The sequence below is a fragment of the Lepidochelys kempii genome, chromosome 8, assembly GCF_965140285.1.
Source record: "Lepidochelys kempii isolate rLepKem1 chromosome 8, rLepKem1.hap1, whole genome shotgun sequence".
In the NCBI taxonomy this organism is placed as follows: domain Eukaryota; kingdom Metazoa; phylum Chordata; order Testudines; family Cheloniidae; genus Lepidochelys; species Lepidochelys kempii.
The window spans coordinates 12,423,820-12,449,514 of record NC_136387.1 but is presented as its reverse complement, the minus strand read 5'-3'; the positions used below and the strand labels follow the sequence as shown (position 1 = coordinate 12,449,514).

The 25,695-nt window shown below is 38.6% G+C and overlaps 1 protein-coding gene across 2 annotated transcripts; it reads right to left on the bottom strand.

Moving 5' to 3' along the window:
* Positions 1–1,646: 1,646 nt before the first annotated feature.
* Positions 1,647–25,202, bottom strand: SAR1B (secretion associated Ras related GTPase 1B). 2 transcript variants are annotated; one of them, XM_073355544.2, is made up of 8 exons: positions 25,093–25,202; positions 21,494–21,542; positions 15,842–15,917; positions 10,892–11,011; positions 9,559–9,624; positions 8,658–8,761; positions 8,302–8,433; positions 1,647–6,476 (listed from the first exon to the last, which is right to left on the bottom strand). In XM_073355544.2, the coding sequence occupies exons 3-8, from the start codon at positions 15,897–15,899 to the stop codon at positions 6,360–6,362; spliced, it is 597 nt and encodes a 198-aa protein (XP_073211645.1). In that variant the 5' UTR covers positions 15,900–15,917; positions 21,494–21,542; positions 25,093–25,202; the 3' UTR covers positions 1,647–6,359. The 2 variants fall into 2 exon arrangements, with proteins under 2 accessions (XP_073211645.1, XP_073211646.1); XM_073355545.2 differs by lacking the exon at positions 21,494–21,542.
* Positions 25,203–25,695: the final 493 nt, after the last annotated feature.

Sequence of the window (25,695 nt, the reverse complement as noted above, 5' to 3'; positions counted from 1 at the left end):
TGTTAGTCTTTATCCGTAAAAAGAAAAGGAGTACTGGTGCCACAAGTACTCCTTTTCTTTTAACCTCTGATGTGCAACTTTGCCGAATGCTTTCTGACGATTATATAACAATCAAGTGCCTCCCCTTTGTCAGCCCAGGGAGTAATATCTGAAAGGAATCCAAGGTACTGAGGCATGACCTCCCATCTAGCCTATTCACTACTTGAGGACTATGCCACATTGAAAGGGCAGTGCCTGATCTATTCTTTCTTGTGAAGGTTTAACAAGCCCCAATTTTTAAACATAATTAGGAGAGTCGGAGCCACCTCCTACATCCCATAATCTTGCTGAAGTGTGATCTCAGTTGCAAGGGTAACCCTACATGCTACAGAATGTAAAACTATTTCCCATCCTATTGGCATGATTTCACATTCAAAGAGGGTGGTGGTGGGTTTTTGTTTTGTTTTTAAGATTAGGTTCCCCCCAGCCACATCCCTTCCCTGTTTGGTCTGAAAATCCTTGGCAAGCTCTCATCTGTTCCTTTTCCAAACCAGTTGCTTGTCACTGTGCTGGCTTTGTTAACATGGTGACTATGTTTACTTCTAGGCTTGTATGTACTCAAGTATAATGAAAATGCTAAGATTAAGTCTTAATGAAGAGAAACTGTAAACCCGAAGTGGCTCTGTAGTTCCTGACTGGAACACGTGTGCACATGTGAACTAACTATTGACACAGGTTTATTTACTCTTTGACTAGCATAAGTACTGCTCCTATTATTTCATTAAATCATTCTGTAATTAAAGGAACACTTTTGGGGAAAAGAAATCCTACTTAACTGTAGACAGGATAAGAAGCATCAGACTGTATCAACAACAGGTATTTGCATCCAAGAGCCCTGACAATATTCCTTCACTTTTTTTTTTTTAAAGCGATTGTAAGTGAAGTTCTGACTGTTTAAATTGATACCATTACCTTGAAATCTAGTGTTTTAAAAAATTCAGTAGAATTCAGGTAGTTACACCTATCCCAAACTCCCCTGGACAATTTTTGTGGTATGCTTTTGGCCTGTTTTCTATCCCTTACATTTTGTTATAGTTCATTTGTCATAATAGTTGCAAGTGGGCATGCAAGTTTAGAGAGCGAGGGATGGTGATAGGTGGCTTAGAAATAGTTACTCTGAAACCTGATTGTCAAATACATTTTGCAGCTTGTACATGCTGCAAAGTTCTTCCCAAAACTCTGATAAATGGGGAAATGACAAAATGGGACTAATGGTTAGTGCACAGAAAAGATGCAAGAGTCAGAGTTTAAGGAGTTCTGGGTTCTACTCTGTCACTGATTTGTTGAGTAACTTTGAGCAAAACAATCTCTCTGGGCCTCAGTTTCTGCATGTGTAAAATGGGGACAATAATACCTCTCTGACTCACAGGGATGTTGAGCGCTTAATTTATTAAACTGCAAAGTGCTTTGAGATCCTGGAATGAAAAGCATTAAGGGGCGCAAAGTATTGTTGTGATAAATGACTCACTTAATATAAGAGGACACCAACCATAATAAGTGGTGTCTTAAATAAGCCTATGTATAAATTCTTCATGTTGGCTATTTCGGTTCATCCATTGACAACCAGTGGAACTCCTAGATCTGGTGAAAAGATTGAGAGTTAAGAATTAAATTGGTAATTTTAATCTGAGAACACAGTCAAGGTTTGCAAGTGGCACAGTGGGTTAAGCTACTTTTACCTGGAGAGAATTTATGTCCATAAGTGAAATGAGTTCAATGATCTCAGTCTATAAGTTTGTCTGCATTTAAAACACACAGAATTCTGAATTGCTGGCAGTCCTGACTCAATACAGACACAGTATCAGTGTGACAAAACTCAGCTGCAGTGAATCAGCAAAATTGTATGAAAAAAAGTACTGATAAGTGTCTGCTTGTATGATGCAAACATCCAATTAACATTTCCCCACTTTGGCAATGCCTAAGATTAATGTGAACATTTTGAAACTTCGACAATAGAAGAGTAGGGATAGAGACAATGTCTAAGTACTTGAAAGTTCTCTAAGTCTGGGATTTTCTCTCATCTATCAATAGGAACCTTAAATTACACAGGGTAGCTTATTTTTAGTTTAATCAGCATCTTCTATACTTAATGAAGAGACCCAAACTCATTACTAGACTGTTTATAAAGCTAGCACGTTATTTTTTCATTCTTTGGTTACGTAATCATTCAACAAGAAATGTGACATTTTAAAACTACATTTCTTCAAAGTCCAGGTCAGAATTTTATTTTGCTATCCTGACATTTAAATTTAAAGCACATGATGGGATAACATAACCGTGATTAAAAAAACAGCACATTGACCGTTTAAGAACATTTTAATCTATAACTATCCTTCTGCAGAAATACATAAACTGAAAGTTCATTATATAAATTATATTTTTAAACATTTACAGCACTCACATTCCATAACAGAAAAAGTTAATTCCACACTGAGATACTAGTGCAAAAAGTGGTTTATCTAAGTGCAAATAAGTTAGAAGTTAAGTCTTTCCACAGTGAGCCAGTGGACTTCCCATTTTTATGCAGCTCTATAAGTCCATAATTGGGGACTTATATTTACACTAAATCTAAGGAAGTGGGACTGTGCGGAAATATTGGACTTTAGAGAGTACCAACCAAATCCTTTGTGAATGTACAGTAACAAGAGAAGAGGCTGGAGTATTTCCCACTACACGCAGATCTGCAAATTCACTTGGGTTGAAGATACACAGCACCTTACGTTTTGCTGAGCTGGCTCAAGACATAAATAAGTAAATGTAAAATACCTTATGTTAATCTCTGATTATTAAAATACAATATGGCAAATATATAATATTAAAACTCACAAACATGCAGGTATTATATTCCAATGGATGCCATATATCATCTTTGGCACATCACGGACAATACCTGAACACTGAGTATAGCACTAGACAATATACTTTAGGGAACAATCCTGCAGTGGAAGGAGAATGAACCATATGACTTAATAGACTTTTGCCATCTCTAACTTTTATGATTCTATTATTTATTTGTGCTAAAAAATAATTTAACAGGCCAGGATAGAGATAAAATTATACCTCAAATCTTGAGGTTATACAGTGTATCCAAGAATGAAAGCGTAATCCAGGCAAAATAAATGTTAAACAATTCACAAGTGGAAATATTAAATGATTGTAATGCACAGGTCACAATCTCAGCAGCAGTTACTGAAATATATGGAGTCTGTGCCCACAAACTCTAAGAAACTGTTGTGGTATAAAAATAGGTTGGAGACATTTCACAAATACACCTTTACTAATGACAAGCTTTGTTTTTTCAGCATATATTTTTTAAGTTACTGTAAAGTTTAAACTGGAAGCTGCGTAGCTGGATACTCAGGAAAGCAAAAAAACTTTCACAGGAGCTGGACCTAGACAATGAAACCCACTCCCACAAAAATACAAATGACCACAGACGAACCACTTTAGAAACTAGTCTCCTCCAGAAATGCCAAACTCATTTCAGTAACTTCACTTTCCCTCAGTAATTTCCTCACACAGACACACAATACACCCATTCACATACACAATCAATAACAAATAAACCCTATAAATTAATTAATCAAGGTATTTCTCCTACAGGCTGGAAAGGAAGTGAGAGAGAAATTGTTATTTCTTTATTTAAATACTTGAGAGATGCTCAGATACTACCATGATGGGGGCCATGTAAGTACCAAGATGTATAGGTACAATTTATTGCACGCCCTTGTTACGACCACAGTTTAAACCAGCATCTTATAGTATCAAGCATGAAATCTGCATATTTCCAAAACACTAAAAATTACTCTTAACACACACTTTTAAAGATTATCACCTCCGTTTTTATTCTCAACACTACCACCACTTTCCTTGTTGCCACTGTCACAAGCTGCTTGGAATACCAGCTGAAGAGCACACAACATCTGTTTCAATGCCCACCCTAATGGATTAGCCAGCAGAAGTGAACTGCAAGCATGGCCTATTCTGAGGAGGGGGGAAACAGGTCATCTCCATTCCCACTTTCATTTCCATAAGCACATGCAACAAGAATCCCAAGTCTCCCATATGAGCATTGTGCCACCTGGCTGCAAGAATTATTTTTAATATTTACACTATCAGTTGATTTAGTTATTCTCAGCATCATAATGACCATCAGAAATATCTGAAGAAAAGCATGTCTTCAAAATATATCTGTGGTAGGTCCTGCATGATGCCCTAACTCTGATAAGAGGCCATTTCTTACCTAAAACGTTTGGTTTATGCAACCCAGACACAGTATTCTATAATAGATAGATAAATTTTGGGGGGTCACCAACATTTGAGTCACTTTTAGGTTGCATTATATCTGATATTTAAGCTATCTGTTACCTTCACTTACTGCTTAGACCTCACCACCCACAAATGACTTTGACTTAGAAAAAGGCTTAATATGAAGACAGAATCTGCAGAACAGCAAACGAGAGTTATAAACATTAACTTCAAGGTTCTCAATCATTCCTCTTATTCAGATGCACAATTCAGGATTGTGGAGATATGTTTATCAATATTCTATCATTCAAGTTCAGATCAGAGGAAAGGGTAGCTCCCATCTATCCACTGTGATCTTGTATACCCTGCATCTGGAAGTCAAACCCAATGGGACAACAAGAAGAAAACAATGAATTCCAGACATACATTATCAATATACCAGGAATATTGGACACCAAGATCCACATATATTCCCAAAGAGAGAGCTTATATAGTCATGAGGGTAGCAGCCCCAACCTTTCCTGGAAATCAGCCTTAAATACTAAGAACTGTATATCTGTCCTTAGTCTCTTAGGCAAAACCTCCACTGAACAACATCACAAAAAGAGGACTCCAGGTTTGAAATCTATTCCATCCCTTTTTTCAGATATATGTAAAATAACAGCACACCTGCTGTAACTAGGCTCAGATAAAGGCTACAGAATGTGACATCCTACACCACACAAACACAAACCACGATTCAAAAGTAAGCACCAACTAACAACAACAAGTTAACATGTGCTCCAACACTTTCCATCTTAGAAGATAATCTTCATTCCTTCCCAAAGAAGTAATGCATGCAGAGGAAGGGGAAAAGGAACAGTCAAATGTCAGCACACAAATCTTTGTGATACTAAAACTTTATCCCAGTAATAAGCCACCTCAGATTCCAAGGCATAACGTACACTTTTCCAACATAGCAAAACTGTCCAAAAAAATCCTTGAAAAGAAGAAATAGAGGCTAACCTCACATCCAGTTGGGCGAGGGATGGCATGAGTTTCCAAAGGTAACATGGGCAAACGCCTTTCTGGGAATTAACAGTTATTCAGAATCAACTCTTCTGGCACAGCTAAAGTCTATTTAACTAGGAGTATATTATTTCATGCAATTTTTTTTTTCCAGTTCTTCAAGGAAACGTGAACTTCCTGTGCCAGCTTACAAGTTCATTTTAATTCATGAGACCAATAAAATGGGCTAACTTTTGCTTTTAGTGCAAGAATTGTGTAGGCATTAATTGATTAATTTAATGTGAATTTTTTTTAAATTACAGATTAGTGGTTATGGGGCATCTGATTAGATTATGCCACTATTAATGCAAAATCCTAACAGAAATGCAGTCAGGTAGTTTGAAAACCTTATAATTCTCTAAAGTTCACTGAAACTACTTTGTGCCTCCTATGGTTCAGGAAAATATCCCACATATTCAGATCTTCAGACATCCTCACTAGCTAAGACACATTAAAATGAAACATTTCCCCTCTAAGATGCCAAAAACTGGATTTAGTTTTATTGCATGACGTTGCATAAGAAAGTGTATTATTGAAAGCTGTAAGGCTTCATGCAATTATCAATAAGCTAATTATTTATTGTTCCTTGAGAGGTGGTTATATATTCTAAATTTATAAAACCAGTTTCAAAAAAGTACATAAAAAATTTAACATGATGAGCATTAAATGTCGTTCACATGGCTCAAGTTTTTAGCTGTTAAAAAGTGCGTTCAAACGTACTGTACTGGAAAGTCACTGTCAAAAAATGGTGCAGGAGACTATTGTCAAGTTATAAATTTCAAAAGAATGCTGTGTTATGGGATTTGAAAGCTAACATGTTGTGATATTCAGTCTTACAAACTTGCTTAAAATCAGTTTTCAATCCTCAGACTTGCAGTTTAGTATAGTTGATTTAATAATCTAAAAAACATTTGCTTTTGTAACCGAACAGTCTACTGAGTTTAAGTTATGTACACTGAGTGATCAAATAATGAGCAGACTTCATATTCAGACATAGGACAGAATGTACTGATGTGATTTTGGTGTCAATCAATGTATTGTGCCATCCAGCGGAATCCTTCTCCATAGCCTTGTCTCTTTAGCACGCTGCACATAAAGACTTCCAGTGGTCTGGCATTCAATTCTTTCAGAGATACATTGCCCTGGAAGTAAGAGATCAAAAGTGTTTCAAATTGCAATAGTATGAACAAATGGGTTCTTTCTACAAAAAATGTTATTAACTAATTTGTTTTAAATACTAGAAATTTGAAAAATTAACCTGAAGTTACCAAGAATAAAGTCCCTTTCTGAAATATACTGTGCATTCTATCATTTCTATCTGTTATATTCAGAGGGGATGAAGTACATGCAACAAGAATGCAAGAGCAAGCATGGTCAAAAAGGAGGTTTTTAAACCAAGACGATTTTTGAAAACTCCCACTAGGAGTTTCTCTATGCCCTGGCATTATTCATTTTGCAATTAGATAAGAAGGGCATTTGCCACTCATGGTAAGACTGACCTCAGGTCATACTGACTGTTGTCCAAGGCCAAGGAATAGCAATAACAAAACCCGTTACTACTAATTTGAAGACACTTTTGCCTGTACTGCATTTTGTGTTTGAACCTGCACAACATAGGTATGAGTATTATGAAAATAAGAGCAAGATAAAAAAGTGATAAGGAGGGCAGAGAAAACGGGAGAATCCAACCACCATTGTTCTCCATGTCCACTGACAGTAGAACAAGAAATAATGGGCTTTATCCGCAGCAAAGGAGATTTAGGTTAGATATTAGGGAAAACTTTCTAACAATAAGAGTAATTAAGCTCTGGAATAGGCTTCCAAGGGAAGGTGGAATCCACATGGTTGGAGGTTTTTAAGAAAGGTTGGACAAACACCTGTCAGGGACGGTCTAGGGTTACTTTGTCCTGCCTAAGCGGCGGGGACTGGACTTGATGATCTCTCAAGGTCCCTTCCAGCTCTACATTTCCATGATTCTACAATAAGGATCCCACATCACAGACACACTCTTTTACCCTGTGCACCTCTGAATGAGGGACAGAATGCACAAGGGACTTGATATTTACTACTGCTCAGTGTGGAGAAATCTGTCTCGCACTTAACCCTACCTGTGCCCATGCATAGGCTACACTAGCACTAAAACATAACCTCATGATACACACAGCTGTAGAATTGTAACTCGCTCCACCTTTTTTCTCCATATACCTAATAATGCCCATTATCACCCAAATGCTGTGTTACAAGCCAAAGGTGGTTCTTGTTCTTTCACAGAAAAATATATTGAATTTCACATGGCTAGTCTAGAAAAAAAATCTACATTACAAGCATGAAGGATATTGGAGAAACTTGTTTTTAATCCCCTGCAACTGAACATCTGTTATAAATTGAGTGTGCTAGATTTACATTTAATTAAAAATAGAGAGTTCAAATAGCACAATGATTCAGATGTAAAACCTACTTTATTTGCTACAGGTATTAGTAAGAACTTTTTTATAAACTACCAATCAAGATTTCCACAGTAGTGTAGTGGAGTTCAGCATCTCATTTCTAAACCTTGGACTAATATTTTCATATTGTATCGCTCTATGAACCTGCACTACAAATCGGAAAGATCAGTGCCTACCAAACTTTATCAAATCTCCTAACAGAGTTCTAATCTGAACAACTACCTTTAAAGACTTGCTCACTCAAAGTATTTTACAGGAAGCTATAAGCACTCTAACAGGGTAGTTTAAGTGTGATTCTCTTTCTCTGAGCAAAGATGACCCTGAAACCAATTAATAAATTATTAGTAGAACTATACCTAATCCAGAAGTTAGAGACTTTATTTTGCACATATTACTTTTTTTAAATCTATGAATACTAAAGTAGACAATGTGTGTGTGTAGCTGGAAAGAAGTGATGCAAAAGAACGCTCACTCTAGAGTACAGGGAAAGCAAACTCTCTAACAAGAAAACAAGCATTACCTTTCCTGTTGTTTGGCCATACAAACCAAACATCTCTCGTAACCTCTCTTCACTGATGGCTTCAGGTCTGTCAATCTTGTTACCAAGAATTAGGATAGGCACATTTGCAACAGTTTCATCTGTCATTAGCGACTATGAAGGGGAGAAAAAAAAAAAAAGAGGAGTTCAATGAGAATATGTGTCCTTGTATGAAAGGAGAGGGAACTAGCAGCAAACAGCAACTGTACTTGGGGTGAAGAATGGAGAGAGAAAAAAAAAGAAGACATCGTCTGAACCCCTGTTGGGTGGCAGAGTGCCCATTTTCTGATACTGAGAACATTAGTTCATTTTTTTTAAAATCCAATTTATTTACTTACATCAAGTTCTTCTTTTGATTCAGTCAATCTTTCATGATCAGCACAGTCCACCAGAAACACAATGCCATTGATGGCAGGCAGATAATTTTTCCACACTCTGCGAGCTAACAAAGAGCATTATAAATTAACAGCAACAGGAAATTGTCCCAAAATTCAGAGTAATGCACAGGATTTCATTAAATAGCAGAATCTTTAAAAGGGCAGCCAGTTCTATTTTTAAAAGTTTAAAATCAATCTTTAGGACAACCTTTCCTGCTTGACAAACTTGAAATAATGAGGCAAAAAAGGAACTCTTTACTATTTGAACCAGGAGAAAAACTGTTCATATCCACAAGTACAGCTCTAAAAGCCTGTGGCTTAGTGTATTATTTAGCAGTCAAATGGATTATGATGATCTGAAGAATTTGAAATTTTTGATAAACTGTATTGGACTTTCAGGCCAATTTAGCAGTAGAAGGGATGGAAGATTTATTAGTGCTCCGATAGATCAATTCCACATGTGCATAGATACACTGCAGTTTACCTTTTCTATAGACTTACATCAGGAAATGTAAGTTTAAACCATAAAGGCTACTGGTAAATATCAGGGTGAGATTTTCTGTTTTGATTTTTTTTTTATTTGGTTTTTCTAATGGTCACATCAATCAACGGCTTCGTCCTCTACTTCAGCTGTATGTTGCTCCCATCCAATTTTATATTAGGGTGCAATGAATGGTAGAGAGAGACAGCAGATCAGGAAATGTTTTCTATATTGGCAAAAAAAAAAAAAAAAGCCTGAAAGAATAATATTTGTAGCATGGTCATTTGTTTGATATGAATCAAATAAAGGTTACAATTATTGGCACTGAAGTCAATATAGTTACAACAAGAACAAATTGAGCCAGTTGAGTCACTATCTTACCTTGAGCATGTCCACCCAGATCAAAAGTGGTAAAAGTCATACCAGCAATAGTCAGCTCTTCCGAGGCTAAAAATACATAAAATTTGTATGTTCTCTGTTTCTGAAGAGCATATAATACAGAATACTTAGTAGGCTTCTGAAGACAGATTTTTATTGTCTCTCAAACCAATGAAAGCTGCTTTATTATATTATTATTCAATAAGCAAACCAGAGCAAAGTGATTTTGAAAGAGACCTATGGCATGTGTAATATGTTTGTATAATGAACCAAACATTACTAAGTATTAAAGCACATATAAAATGTTCAGCAAAGTAATAGAGAGAAATTCTCTTTACATTATTTATCCCTACAAATTTGGCTTCCATCTTTATATACCTGAAATAGCTTGATTTAGTATCTAGTTTCCATCAAGTTCAATTTTATCCAATTTTATGCTGGGATGACCAAGGTGTGCTCCACACCATCACAACCTGCCTGATGTCAAGTGACAAGCATCTGATCCAAAGCCCACTGAAGTTAATGGGAGTCTTTCCACCATTTTCAATGAGTTTTGGAGCAGGCCCTAAGTTGGCTCAGCAGAGTTTGAACACCAAACCCTCCAGGTTCTCAGCCCTCTGGCACCAATATTCCATATACTGTCTTCATTAATTAATACAAACAAGAAGCTGTCAGTCCTAGTTACTGATTCTTACAGTGACGTTATAAAGCAAGTTTCACTTTTTGTCTTATGTTGTCCTGAAGAATTTTCTTCTCCCATTTCTTACTCTCTTCAGTGGGAATATTTCCTGAATAAGTAGTATGGGGCTAGGCCCAATAATCAGGTTTTTTTTACTTCACTAATGCCACATTGCAGGGATCTTGAGTGTGTAATGCTATGTAGCCCACATAAGCAAAATATCTAAAATATTGTTCACTCTGTCTCCTTTCCCTCTTCCTCCCAAGAGTCCTTTGGGTCCTTGTTGACCTATTAGTCCATTTTGCATCTGGGGTTGAAGTCCCCTCTTACAAAGCTACCCTTGTAAGTCACAGTCAACACCCTTTTGGCCAAAGAAAACCAAACAGCATTCCTGCAGAGGCTGTTAATGCCATTTTTGCAACTAGCTGGAGAGGCAGCTGTTGAACAAAGCAAGGTACTCCATCTCCCATGATCCGCACTCTCAGCCCCTGCTAATATGCTCACTCCATGTCTAAGATTTTTAAGTAACCCATATTGAATTTCATTACACCAAATGTAGTTTTTGTAATATTAGTGAACACACTATGAAGAATGTGGCACATGAGACAGATTTAAGGCACTGTTTGTAGTGTTAAAGAACTGGAGGTGTTGACTTACTGGGATGTAATGTAGGGACATGTTGTCCCAGTCTGTCATCTTTGAGCATGTGCAGCAGGGTAGTTTTCCCAGCATTGTCCAATCCAAGAAATACTAGTTTACCAGATTTCTTATATAGTCCTGTTTTAAAAAAAAGGGTTCACTGAATACATTGATTTTATATCGTAATATTATAACGATAAAATACAGTAAGACCAAAGAAATACAAGTTTAAATTATGACATGTAACAGAAGATTAGCAATAGTATTTTCAGCTATTCTTAAGCAGAGGATTCTTCCATATCCTGTGGGACCTTGCCTATGCTGAAAGCCCAAGGTATCACCCTCAGACTAAGCAGGGGATGTTTTCCTCAACTTTCTTCTCTGTCTAAAACTGTTGCAAAGGAAATTGTCTTGGCAGATAAGTAAAGGGGAAAAATTGGTTTTAAATATCATTTGTTGTTTTTAACTCTACACATATTCAGTTACATTTGGTGATCAATAGAGCTTGAAGACATGACAAGCCTCGCCTGACTAAGACATTCATCTATGCCTCAGGAGAGTTGCAAGGTTGTGCCATCAACAGTGTATAATGCACTGGTGAAACATTTCTTGTCATGTGATAATGCTTTAATAATACAGATTAAAAGTTTTACGTTTCATTAATAATCTTTGTAAAAACAAAATTTCCCTTTTAATTTCATCGTGTTTATGTCTCCAGTATAAACAATAACTAGAGGGGAGGAGAGAAGGGTTAAAAAGTAAGACATTTTAAAATAATAAATTGAGATTATCAAAGGGCGATTCTCTTAATTTATAACACTACCTCCCCCAACAGAGATTCCTGAGTCAGAGCCATTCTCTGCTTCTGCAAACTGTTCAATGCTAAGAATGCAGTAATCTTAAAACTAATGTCAGGTTGCAAGTCACCGCCTGCTTTGAAGATCTGTAGAACATAGAATCTGCTTTGACTGTAACTGTTTTAAGGGCGTTCCCTTCCCCCCTTTGAAGAACTGTGACCTGGCCATTGTGTTCAATACATTTTGTCAATTGTCACTGCCAGCCACACAGCCATTAGTTTTCCGCTAGCGCGGAACAAAGTTTAATGATCATAAAAATGGTATAAGAAGGAAGCGTGAAGTATTAATTTCAGCAAGATAAACGTATATTTTAAAATAAAATTAGGCTGTTACATGTTCCTGAAGTTTGGAATTCATACACAAATACAAAAAAAATGCAGTGTTAAAGTGGGTGCCATTACAAAAAACAAATCAGCATTACTTGAGATAGCTAAATTTACCACTGCATTTCTATTACTTATTCTGCATACAAGGAATAAACAAGGAAACTACTGTAGTGAAGTAAGTGTTGGGTTTTCTGTGTGGTGCCCACTGTATGCTAGGATCTTTCATTACATGATGCCATCATACTTGGCAATGTGATATACAATTAAGGAAATATTTATTTTACAACTTTATGAAGATACAGAAATAGTTCATGTAGTAAATTATTGGATTATACAATTAATACTGTGCTATTAAAGTTCACCAGCTTAGTTTCTCTGCATTAATTATGCTTAACTGGTGTATTATAATGCAACTGTCAAAAGTTGTATATTATTTATATTTCCAATTGCTTGGTTCACGTGTTCGAGAAAAGAGAAAAAAAGTCTACGTATTTGTGTATTTCTAAAAATGGGCCAGACAGCACACTGCTTGTGTCTTAGGTTACTTATGAAGGCTTTTGATAAAGAAGAGATCCTGCTCACACCATACCTGATGAAGGCTGAATTAGTGACCAGACTTTTTCTGATCTTTGCTTTTGTTTAGTGAGGGTTTTTTAATAATGAATCTTTCATTTGAATTCTGAATTAGACCACTTCTGAGACACTACGGCATTCCACATACATACAAACATCTACCCTGTTAACCTTTATCCTGATATTACTTACTTACCTTCTCTGCTTTTAAACTGTAATCTCTAGAATCACATTCCAACAAGGAACATTTATAACCTTGACAGAGAAGGCTGCAATTCTCTAACAGAATCAGATGAGGAGAACGGAACTGGTATTCTTTTAATACTACAGGTATGTTATCTGATGCCTGAATGTGTGTTCTCTTGTGCCAAGATCATGAATATTAATAGTATGCGAATTAAAAACATAATGTGTTTATAAAGCCCATTTTAAAAAATTGGTTTCTTCTTCTGATACAGCACATCTGACTTCTCAAATTCAGCTCTTGGTACTTTCAAATTATCCTGGTTATCTGTTAAGTTACTGAGTAAAGTAACAAGATATCACCATCTACAAAGAAATAAAAGGTCGTCTGACGAGTTCTTACATTGCTCAACATACACCAGAGAAGAGGTGCATATGTCCTCCCTTCAGGAAGTTTGGGAACAAGTGAATTCATTATGTAGAAGATAACTTGTAGGATGGCTCTAGTTTTTTGGCACCTCTTTCTCTGGAAAAACAGCTAAATGTACTCCCTTCAAATTTTCTAAGAACAAACACCACCTCATTCCTGGGCCAAGATATTGTCTAACTATTTCAAACAAGTACCATATATACTCCATCATAAGCCGGTTCATTTATAAGCTGACCCCCCCCAAAACGGAGAAGTAAAAATGGAAAATTTTTATGACCCATTCATAAGCCGACCCTATAATTCAGGAGTCAGCAAACTTTGGCTCCCGGGTCACCAGGATAAGCCACTGGCGGGTCGAGATGATTTGTTTACCTCGAGTGTCCGCAGGCACGGAGGTAAACCTAAGTAAACAAAGTGTCCCAGTGCACCAGCTGCTTACCCCGACAGGCCGGGACAGCAACTGTGGGGAAATAATTTTGGGGGGAGAAGCTGAGGGTCAGGGGAGTAACCCCTGTGACCACCCTCCACATGACCCCACCCCTAGCCCGGGACCCCCACACTCTCCCCATCCCATCCCTTCCCAGTTTATCTGGGGAGGGCCAGGGGAAGATGTCCCTGGCCCGACTGGAGTTGCTCCGGCAGGCTGGGCGGCGCGGCCACAGCCTGCTCCGGGGGGGGGGGGGGGGGGGGCCGCGGGGCTGAGCAGCACAGCCGCAGCCTGCCAGCCCCAGAGCTGCAGCTGCTTTGGAAAAGCTGGGGGGAGAGCAACGTGGCCAGAAGCGGAGAGACTCTGGCCCTGCTGGCTGTGCTGCCTCTCCTTGCTCCCTCTGTTGGGGGAGGGGCTGTGTCCCACCTCTCCTGCTCTGTACCCGTTCATAAGCCGACCCCTTTCTCTGGTGCTTCCCTTTTTTACTAAAAAAAATTCGGCTTATAAATGAGTATATACGGTACCTATTTGTACTGCAGCGCTATACGTTTCTAAGTATAGGTACATTATGGACAAAATGTTGCCACTACTGCTCAGTACTTTAATACAATTTTTGTTGGGGTTTCCATAACAACGCGAAGTGCTCAACTGGTCCTGCAACTATAAAGCACAGCAAAAATCACAATATACAGAAAAAAAATCCTGCCCAGAAATCTCTTCATGGGCATTTTTCTTTTATGATGTATAAAATGTTATAATCCACTTCAGGCTAATAATAGATTAGTAACAGTAAAACCAAGGGCTCCTAATTTATTAGATAACTCTGTTTAATCATGACAATATAGTCCCATTTTTTAATTAAAGAAAGAAAAAAAAATCTTTGAGCAAGAGTAGGAAAAGCGGAAGCAAGTTGCTCTTAGGGTACATATAAGGACACGTCAAGAAACATTTTCCCTGGCACTTTGGTCTTTACTATCTTTCTCACTAGAAATATCCTTGGAGGAATGTGGGGGTGGGGTGGAAGCAGGGAAGTTTTCAAATGTGTAGCAATCACTGATAGATTAAATAAAGTGGGAGAGATAAGAGGTTATTCCACTTAGTTAAAATTTCACTGGCTAACACTCAGATAGCTGGCCAAGGGTCTAACATACAGTGAGGAAGTTTAAACATCTAACTGATAATGACTAGGCGGGTGACTTGGCGTGATTCATTAATATCTTCTATTATTTATTTCATAAAATACATAAAACCTGTAAATCATACACATTACTGGACTGTGTAACCCTGTGTCCCCTTACTGTTAGCTCTCAACAGACAGGACAAGGAAAGGGATATGAGGATAAGCTCACATATTGCATCTTGTATTAACCTGGCTTGAAACACTTTTGGTTAGGTGCTGTTTTCATACTACGGGCCCTTCCGATGACCTTCATCTGATTATAGTAACACCTAACTTAGTATGGCCACTGACTTCACAGATACTGCTCATGGAGTTAAGTACTGTTCAACATGAGTAAGGGTGTCAGAATCTGGCCCTCTATCATTGTACAAGGCCACAATTGAGCCCGGATCCTGAAAGAGGCCTCCAGGTGATACCATAATACAAATGATAAAATGATAATTAGGTATAAAGTCAAATCACTGGGCCCAGTTCTCCCCTCTTGCACTCGTGAGAATAAGGAGTAACTCCACAGAAGTGAATGGAGCTACACCAGTATAAATCTAGTGCACGTGGAAAGTCAAGCCCATTGTGTTCATATTACAGTGATGCTTCCCGAGGTACACAGGGTTGTGAGGCACCTCACTACCACCTGCACTTAGTGTGAGGAAGCTGGGTCTATGCCTGCCAGGGATCAGCTCCCTCACTCCACCAGCCACAGGCAACACAACCACTCCCCTCTAGGCCTACACAGGCCCCACTCTAACAAAAAAAAAAAAAACAAACATTTTCTCTAGACTTAAAGGACGTGAATGAGATAAACAGAGGGATGGATGAAGGGTACAGTAAGGACTCAGTGCTGTTAAGTGAATAACTCTGCTTAATATTTTCCATCTTTAATTTGAATGTAATTTCATTTACACCAAAATAAATGCTGCTGTTTAACTAGTACTATGTTTTAAGGGTGTAAAGGTAAATCAAAAACACTGTAATAGAGCAGCATAAAAACTTACCTAAAAACTGCAGTACACTACTGAAACCACTGTAAATCCAATCAAATATGAAGGACATATCCGAATCTTAAGGGGTCTGAAAGAAATAAAGAGAAATGTATTTAAGCACTATCGAAATATAAAACACACTGTAAAACATCTGTTTGAATTATGCGGAATCCAAAGTACTGGATGAAAGAACGAAGAGCAATTCGCATGGATCAGTAGATAGATTCATTTTATGGTATTCAGTTATCAATCATCTGGCACTTAGTTTGATTTGAGCTTTGCTTAATATAGTTTACCCCTGACACTTAGCTGAAGAGCTAAACATTTTGAATGTGTTAAAGAATGGTTGTTACAGCAAGGACTGCCAGAATATGATGTACTGTTGGAAGCAGTGTACTCAGGTGAAGCAGCCTTATAAGAGAATGCTATCAGAGTCTAATGAGTATAGATTACGGTTTGTATTCACAGAGAATTTATTTATAGGAGTGGAACTTTAAACCCAGAAATCTGAGACATTAGTTTTAAATATTTATTTTGAAATGAGGATATCTTTTTAAATGAGTTATAAATTAAGGGTCTTTCAGCATTACTGTTAAACACCTTATTTAACAAGATTTATAAACTTGCATTAAAATAACTCCAGGACTGGCTTGGTGCCCCATACAGTATACTGCCACATGCTAGATCCAGTTCAAGTCTTGGTCCCATTCTATTATTCTCACAACCAACAGGAGTTAAGACTATTGCACAGACAGCATACTAAGACACTGAGATGAGGAAGGGGTGCCATGCAGCACTCAAGAAGCTCTTCTAGGAGCGAGCTTTCCATAATTTGTAAAAATGTAATAAAATCCTTTTTTAAAATAAATCAGACAAAGAATAATTTAGCCTTAAATTTCAAAATATAATCTGCACTTCCATAGCACCTTTTGCTTCCATTGGAAAATTTCAAAGCACTTTACAAACAATGAATTTAGACTCACAACATCCATATATTTTACAGGTGGGGAAACTAAAGCATGGACAGGCATTAAGTGACTTGTCCAAGGTCACACAGCAAGTTTGTTGCAGAGATGGGGAAAAGAACCCAGATCGCCATACTGCTAACACTCACCATTCTTCCTCTGTATTTTGATGGGAAAAAATGGAAGTCTTAGCAATGGTGGTACAAATTAATTTATTTTAAAATGGGTCTGTGTAGAACCACTGAGAGTTATTTAACTGAATATTTCATATGGAATTTTAGCATATAAATTTAAAGGGATAAATACTCTCGATGGGTCAGTGCATTGTCCGTTTTGTCCTAATCACCAGAGTTGAGTGAATTGCCTTTCCAGTATGGTGATGGTACCTGAACCACCAGGCTATAGTCATTCCCATGTTCTATACGATTTGTTGTCATTCATAATGGGACTTCATAAAGGCAGACTAGTGAATAGTCATTATGAATGATGATAAAAATCATTGGGCTAGAAAGAGAGAATTACTCTTGAACTTCGATCTCCTTCATCCTAGGTGAGTACCCTAATCATCAAGTTAAAGTCCCTACTCCAGTGACTATTTAATTATTTATACAAAGTGAAATAACTTCAACAGGAGAGACTGAAAGAGACATACACTACAATATCCCAAAGCCAAGTAACTAGGGCACTTTCTTGAGAGGTGGGAGACCGTGAATAGTTTGTTCTCCTAACCATGCATTTCCGGGTGAATTTTCTATTTGCTGGTAGTTTTTTGTCTAGCTCCATGTCCAAAAGGAAGAAAATATATTTTTTCCTATAGAATAGCTAATTATACGGGGCTCTCTGCTGTGTAAGTCAATCATCAAGTTTTAAAGTTTCACTTGCCTTCTCAGGGAGAAACACTCAAACATCAGATCCTGGAAGCATACAAATGTGTTTTTCTTGGCCAATAAAATACAACTAGAATGGTCTTGGTTTAGACCCTCTTCTTCTGGTAAATAAGAATTAAGTGACAGCAAGAAGGCACAGACATCCATTCATGGACAACCCCCATACAACAATAGCCTCTCCATGTACCCACTAGTGATGGATGCTGAATGCTCATCTGAGCAAGTCAGCATTCATTTTGCACAGAGCTGAAATGTACATCACTTCTGAAGCGGTATTTGTGATGTACAAATATCACTGCCATTGACTCACTGCTCTGCCATGGGCAACTTGCTTAACCTCTTTATCTCAATTTCCCAATCTTTAAAATGGAGATAAGTATACTTACCTACCCCTGGGGGTGTTCTGAGTTATTGTTTGGACAACGTTTTGCAAGCATAAGGTACTTAGTGCCAAGTATCAATTGCCAAGGCACCCTGGCCATGTCCTCTTTCCTTTGGCAAAGCCTCATCCCACCCCGCCCCTCATACTAGCTGCAGTTTCCAATGCCACCTGAGGATCTTCCAACACTGGTGATCTTCTAGTGGCTGGGTGAGCTGGCTTTAGAGCAGCTTTGCATCAGTAATATAGTACAAACTGGATGAAGCACAGCTCGACACAGGCCAAAACCTACAAACCCACCTTTGTTACAATGGTGAGAAAAAAGTAATAACTTAGTAGCTTGAAACAATAAATTACTAGCCCTAGGTGAGAAAGTGTTGCCATAAAGGACCAGACCTATCCCAGGAACAGAGCATGAGAAAAAAAGGAAAAGAATATTTTAGTTTGAGTCTTGAAGTAAAGTTATGATCCATCCCGTGCACACTTGCTGTCCCATCCCCCCAAAAATGGGAAAGATTAGGGTTAGCCATGAAGAAACCTAGGATTCCTCATTCACATCATGAGTTACTGGAAACAGAGTTGATCAATGAAGAATGACTAAGGAATAAAAAGTATCACCACATGAACACTAAGTCACACAACACTATGAATACAACTGTCACTTACATGTCTCAAAAGCAAAGGTCAGGAACATGCAAACGCAGAGCATACACGTCAGCAGATTTGTTTATTGCTCGAACAAAATACCAATCAGGAAAAGCCTCTATGTGGCTTAGAAAAATGATCTACTCAAGTAACGTACAAATCAGTGCAAAGGGTGTGATGCAACAGAACTGCTCAAATTACTGAAGTGAAAATAACTTCTTAAAGCCTAGTTACGTTAAACTGAAATGATCCTTTTATGTTTACAATACTTGTGGACAACAATAAAAAACTCCAAAGATTTTCTTTATGCACTATTAAAAACTGTAACATGCAAGATTTAAATATGCTATTAAAATGAGAGAGGGTTATTCAGTGTATACAGCTGAAATTAGAGCATTAATGGTTAAATCACTATCAAAGTAAAATACAAAATTAGCTTCTCTAGTGCAATGAAAGAATCTTAGATTAGTCAAAAGATTTGTGGTTTTAAAATAGGACATGTCCAAATAACTCAAAAATACACCAACAAAAATTGACAGTAATAACACCTGACAACACTGAAAGTTAAATAATTCTATTAAAGGAAAAATAGCTTGACAGTTATTTTAGAAGGGAACATTATAATATTTGGATGGGAGTGTTAAATGTACTGTTACCACTTAGAAAAGAAACTGCATAATTTTACTCTGAGCTTCAAATCTACGAATTAAACGACTTATCTTTACATTTGCTATGAAACAATTATGTTGCAACTAACATGCTGAAGTCTGGCCACTACAAAACAAATGAAACAAGCAAAGGTCTTGCTGTAGACATCCATTTAAACTGGCATGACTCCACCAAAAGCACCAGAAAATATGAACATCCACAAGCATGGCAGCCATTTGCCTACAAACCACAAGGAAGGCAAAGCCTGTCTGTTTTAGAGTTCTTTTAAATGATATAGCTTTAATTCTTTTCAAGGCAATTTGAAAGCATGGGCTATTGTTTTTTGGGGATGCGCTGTTTGGCTGGTTTTGACAGCAAACAGATTTCCGTTGGTTTGTGACATGATTTTTTGATACTGGCTGTTTCAATAAAAATCAATTTAATTTATTGACCCATGCCCTCCTTAACAAGAAAACAGAAATAATTTTATTGAATCACATCAGAATTCCTAACATATGGTTATCAGTTCCACGTATGTCTCAACTGTGACTAACATTACATCATTATTTCACCCTGAGCTTGATTTTGTAAGTTATCTGGAGCCTTAGGCAGTCATTCAACTGATCAACAAAAAACATTTCTTACTGGAGGCGATCTTCTACTTAAGGTGAAGTAGAATTGGATGCTATAAGTTTGGGTAAAGCTTGAACAACCTCTTAAGATGGAAGATTCCTAATAAGAAAGAGTTATCAAACAGAATCATTGTAACTCTATCATTCCTTACCTTTCAGGAGATAGATCAGAAAAGAGAACATTTTCTTTCCCTCTACCACTATACATTTGTTACAGATAAAAATAAATTCTGTTACGCTTTCCAAGATAGTTAATATAGTGGTTGTTCTTTTTAATATGTTGTTAATTTGCAATTTTAAATACGTTTTGTTAGGATAGTGGATTGTGTTCTTTTTTTAAATTTAACATACTATTACTTTACAACACAAAAAGCATAACTAGTAAAAAATGACTGGTTTTATTCAAGTAAAATGCCCTTTACATAAACTGAAAAGTGCATTCTCCAGGGCCTGGAGAGACTGCTAACAAAAGCTTAGCAAATCAGGTCTCTATCCAACATGACTGCACTTTAACCAGTGTACTCTGAACTTCAATAATTCCAGGAACATAGTCTTCTAGAAACAACTTGGCAAACAAGTGTTTAAAGTCTACTTTAAGGCTGTACGCAAATGTCATTGCAGATTTGATCTAATTTCATAAAGTCTTACCAATGGGGGGGAAAAATCAATATCCTTAACAAAACTCCTTATTTGAAGTTATGATATACATCTGCTGTAGTACAGATCATTTAAAAAACAACTGGAATCCATATTTTGGTCCAATAAGTCACCTCAGGAATACCTCTGAGGCAGGGGGAAAGGGAGCTACTTCAAAAATGAAATAAGTAACAGATTTTTATGCATTTGAATGACTTTCTTGTAAATATTTGTGAAACCTCAAAAATGATTTATTATCAATATAGCTCTGTAACTATGTGCTTCAGTAAACAACGGAAGATAATGCTGCAGGATGTGCTAAGTATTTTTTTTTACACTATTTATTTAGGAAGTTTTAACAAGTTTACACATCCTTGCCATGTAAATGTCAGATACAAAACAATCACAATGTTTAGCTTTTGTTTAAAGAGGCATTATATAGGCATACAATCAACAGCTCTTTCTATAATCTTGCATTCTAGGCATAGCATAATCTTTAGCTTTGTTTGAAACAATAAATCAAAAAAATAAGACTGTGAAAATGGTGATATAGCAGTTCTATTATATCCTCAAGGACAATAAATACACTATAACTGAAATGATCCAAGTAACAAAACCTGTTTTCAGGTCATATTTTGAAAGTAAAAATAGACTGCACGGCCTATTGCAATAACTCCTTTTCTTACATGAAAAAAAGTTTACCTAGGAATTTGAATAGATACGAACCTTTTTTCTCTTAGCTGTGATAATATATTTTTATTATTTTTACTAATTGAATGTTCCGAACAAATCAATACAACATGCCACGCTACAACAAGATTCACCGTAGCAGATAAATTCAAAAAGTTTGTAAACTGGAAATGAATACTTACTGATGCTGTATTGAAGACCATCAACATCAAAGAGAAATGCAATCCAGCACTGAAAAGGAATTGCCAAATAGTACTCTTACAGATGAATGCAATCAAGATAAGCACAAGGAGTATCTCTATCCCTTAGAAAGCCCTTTCTTTGGAATGCTTTTCCAATAATTAAGGAAAATAAAGTAAATTCCATCAAAGACAGGTATGTGAAGAGAGAGAGAGTAATGAATCATCACTACAGGGATTCTGACTCACAGTTTTCAGAGTCACTTAGCTGTTTTGGATGATGTGGTAATGAATTCCAATTCTGTTTACAAAAGGGAGGTGGTCACACACTTCTCAGACAAAATAACTTAAATAATGTGGAGATGTAAGAGTCCACTAAAATGTATTAAATACATTTCAGCTGGACCATCAGATTGCTGAAAGAGTCATATTCACATCACCTTCTACTACTCATAGCTGTTATCTCTTAGTGTTTCCAGTAAGAGAGATGCATTTTTTATTATTAGTCTGACAATACAAAAGCAAGGGTAGGAAAACATAAATTGCCGCATATCTGCTATTTAAAAAAGACTTAAGAAACTGAAGGTATTTTCTTTCAGTAAACAGCCGGCCAAGCCAAACAGCAGTTGTGTGTGATTACACAATCCTTTGCACTGGGCCTGTCCTTCCAACTGCTCCTGACTCTTTTTATTTGTATATATGTTTCCTAGTCCTTAATAGGTAGCCAATATTTTGTCAGAATTTCACAGTACCAAGAAACTCCTTTGAACAGATTGAATGAACATTGTTAACATAATAAAATAAGCAACAATCTTGATAGGTTTTTATGAATGAAAACACTGATTTGCAATAAAATATCCTTTCTTATATAGTGTATCTGATAAAATATCAGTATTTTTCATTTGTAAGAGCTGTCATCTCTAGTTGCAATTTAAAAAAACAACTCTATAAATTGTGATACTTTATTTAAATTACTAATACTTTCCCAATAGAGTCCTTCAAAAAAACCCCAAAACAAACAAACAAAAAAAAGCTCTCTAGTATGAGCCATGCCAGGTGACACAAAACTTGAGTTCTCACTTCCTAGTTTATGAAATCCTAATAGGAATCTTCCATGCCTGATGTGCAGTGTTTTTAACAGGGCTTATTGAAAACCATGCCTGAACTCCAATTCATGAACTCCAATTAATAGGGACTCCTACTAGATCACTATAGTTCCAGTGAACTTGTCCAAAACACTTATGCCAACAGTACCATTTTAACAGTTTTTCAGTAACAGCTGTGTAAATTAAATATTGACAAAATGCTAATGGCCGATATTTAAATGTAGCCCAAACTACTGCAGATATTCAGTTGAGACATATTTTCTCTCCAATCAGGAAATAGTTCTCAACACCACTACAAAAAGCATGGCTGAGACCACCTCTCTCACCTTTCAGCACTGGTTGAAAGCATTTTTGTCCTATCTATGCAAGCAGTTAAAAGTGTTTTCAACACCAACTGAAGGAAGACTGAGGAGGGAAGAGGATATCAATTGCTGAAAACCATTATCAGGAATTGGTCATTTCCCTAATGTGGATGGCACCTATGAGTTTAAAACCACACTAGCTAACAAAAAATAACATGATAAACCTCAAAAAAAAAGAATTCTTGTTACTCAGTTCTTTAAAAATATACTTTAAGTTTTTTGGGGGGAAGGACCACGGATGGCTCTTCTATGACAGACTGTGTGTGGGTGGGATTATCCAACTCATGGGTCAATAGAGGAAGACCCAGTCATGACTTGAAGGTGAGTTCACCTGCACAGAAACACTTGCAGAATCAAAGACTGTAATTGGATAGCACTTACCATATTGCAGCTATGATCCTGCACAGAGCATACAGGTGTTACCATTATAACAAATATATTTCATAAGTGCATTGTTAATTCTCTGGAAACTACACTGAATTTATATTAAGCAAAATCCTCCTATTACAGACTGTCCTAATCTTTGCACTGGGTGGCCAGTGCGTTTCCCCCCTTTTCAAAAGCCCTGAACATACAAGGGATACAGCACCTTCCTTCTAATGATCTGTCTGTTTTCCGCTGGCTCTAATCTCCAACAGCCCATCACTATATGTTCCCCATCCCATCATCTGATGTGAGCTTCCGTGACAGAAGAGACAACAGTTGCATTTAATCATTTAATTCAATGAGTTATCTACCCAGCATGAGAGAGGTGTTAGAAAATAACATTTTATGAACAAACTATTACTTTAATGGTGCATGTGCACACACACAAACAGAATGAGGGCAGCACAGTCTAGTGGCTGAAGCACGGGCCTAGGAGTCAGGACGTCTATCCACAGCTCCAGCAGTAACTCACGCTGTGACCTAGGGCAAGTCACTTGAGCTGTGTCTACATTAGCACTTTTGTCAGAAAATCTTTTGTAGGTCAAGGGTGTGAAAAATAAACCTCCCTGACCAACATAAGTTTCACCGACAGAAGCACCAGTGTGGACCGAGCTGTCGGTGGGAGACACTCTCCCACAATCATAGTTATCGCCACCCGCTAGGGGTGGTTTAATTATCACAGCGGGATAGCTCTCTCCAGTCAGCACAGAACAGCTACAGGGTAGACCTTACAGCTGCAGGAGTACAGCTGTGCCACTGTAAGGTGCATAATGTAGACATAGCCTTAGGGTCTCAGTTTTCTTGTCTTTAAATTGAGGACAACAATAATTATTTACCTACTTAACACGGATGTTGAGTGAATGAACTAGTTAGGCTGTGAGAACTAGACCTAAATAGTTCTCGAGAAAGAGAGAGCATTATTATTAAAGGGGATCAATGAAGGAAAGAAAAATACAAGATCTAAGGAGAGGAGCAGACAGTAGTTTACATGGAGAGAAAAGCTCTGCGGACAGGTGGGAAAGAGAAAAATATGGTGAGAGGGTGAAATCTTGGGTAGACAAGTAGGAGCAGAATAGAAGATGTTGTGGGGGCAAGTGGAGGAACTAAGTGGGGGGAAGAGAAGAGACAGAAGTGGGGGCAGAAAGGAAAACATTGAGGGCACAAAGGAGTGAAGGGGGAAGAGGGTAAAAAGAAGAAAGTATGAGCAGGCAGAGAGGAAGGAGGAAGACAGCGAGGAAGGTACAGATTGGGGCACTGAATATAGAAAGGAAGATAGAGGGAGGCAGTGGTTAGGGTACAGAGGGGATAGTGGGTACAGAGAGGAAGGTGGGGGGCAGAGGGGAAGGTATGGAGGACAGTGGGTATAAAGAGGAGGATAGGGAAACAGAGAAGGGGGGCAGAGGGTCCAGATTAGGGAAGCAGTTACAGCAGGCAAGCTATTCGCGGGGGGAGTGATTACAGAGGGGAGGGTGGGGAGCAGAGTGCACACGTAGGGGCAGTGGATCGAGGGGAAGGTAGGGGCAGCAGCTACAAAGGGGAAGGTGGTGGGGGGCAGCGGGTCCAGGTGGGGGGGGCAGCGGGTCCAAAGGGGAAGGTGGGGGGGACGACGACACAGAGGGATCAGACAGCAGGAGACAACAGTGGGGAAGGGCGCGGAGGTGAAGGGCCCCGGCCCAAGCGCCTCGCGGCGCCCCCGCCGCCCACTCACCCGCTGGTAAAGAACCTGAGCTCCAGGCCGCCCCACTGCCCGCTCCGCCCGGCACCGACACGGACCCTCAGCGGCCTCGGCCCCCGCCCCGCCCCGCTCCGCTCCTTCCGGGCCCAGCCGGCCGTGTCACACTCAGCGCGCTCCGCCCGGCGCCGGCTCCCTGAGCTCGGGGGCCGCCCCAGGACTGCGGCTCACTCGCTCCCCTTTCCTGGGAGCCGCGCGTACTGCGCGCTGCCTGCCCCCTCACTCCCCATCCCCAGGGCTAAGCGCTCCTGCCCTCAAGCGGGCTGCCTCCTTCCACTACAGGGAACTTATCCTACCCCACCCCGCCGCTTCTCCGGGCTGCCCCCAACTTGGATTCAGTGCAGGGGCTGCTTCCCAGCCAGCCCCCCGGGTTCCAACAGGCGGCCCCCCCAAAACAAACCCCCTAATACGGGGGCCGCACCCCCACACGTCACCCTCATCCCCCCTTTTCTGGGTTTGCCCCTCAGATCACCCCAGTCCAGTACAGAGGCAACCCACCCACCTCTCAGAGCGCAGGAGGGCATCCCACACCCCCAGCCACCAGCCCTGGAATTAGGGTTGCCAACACTGTCTTTCAAA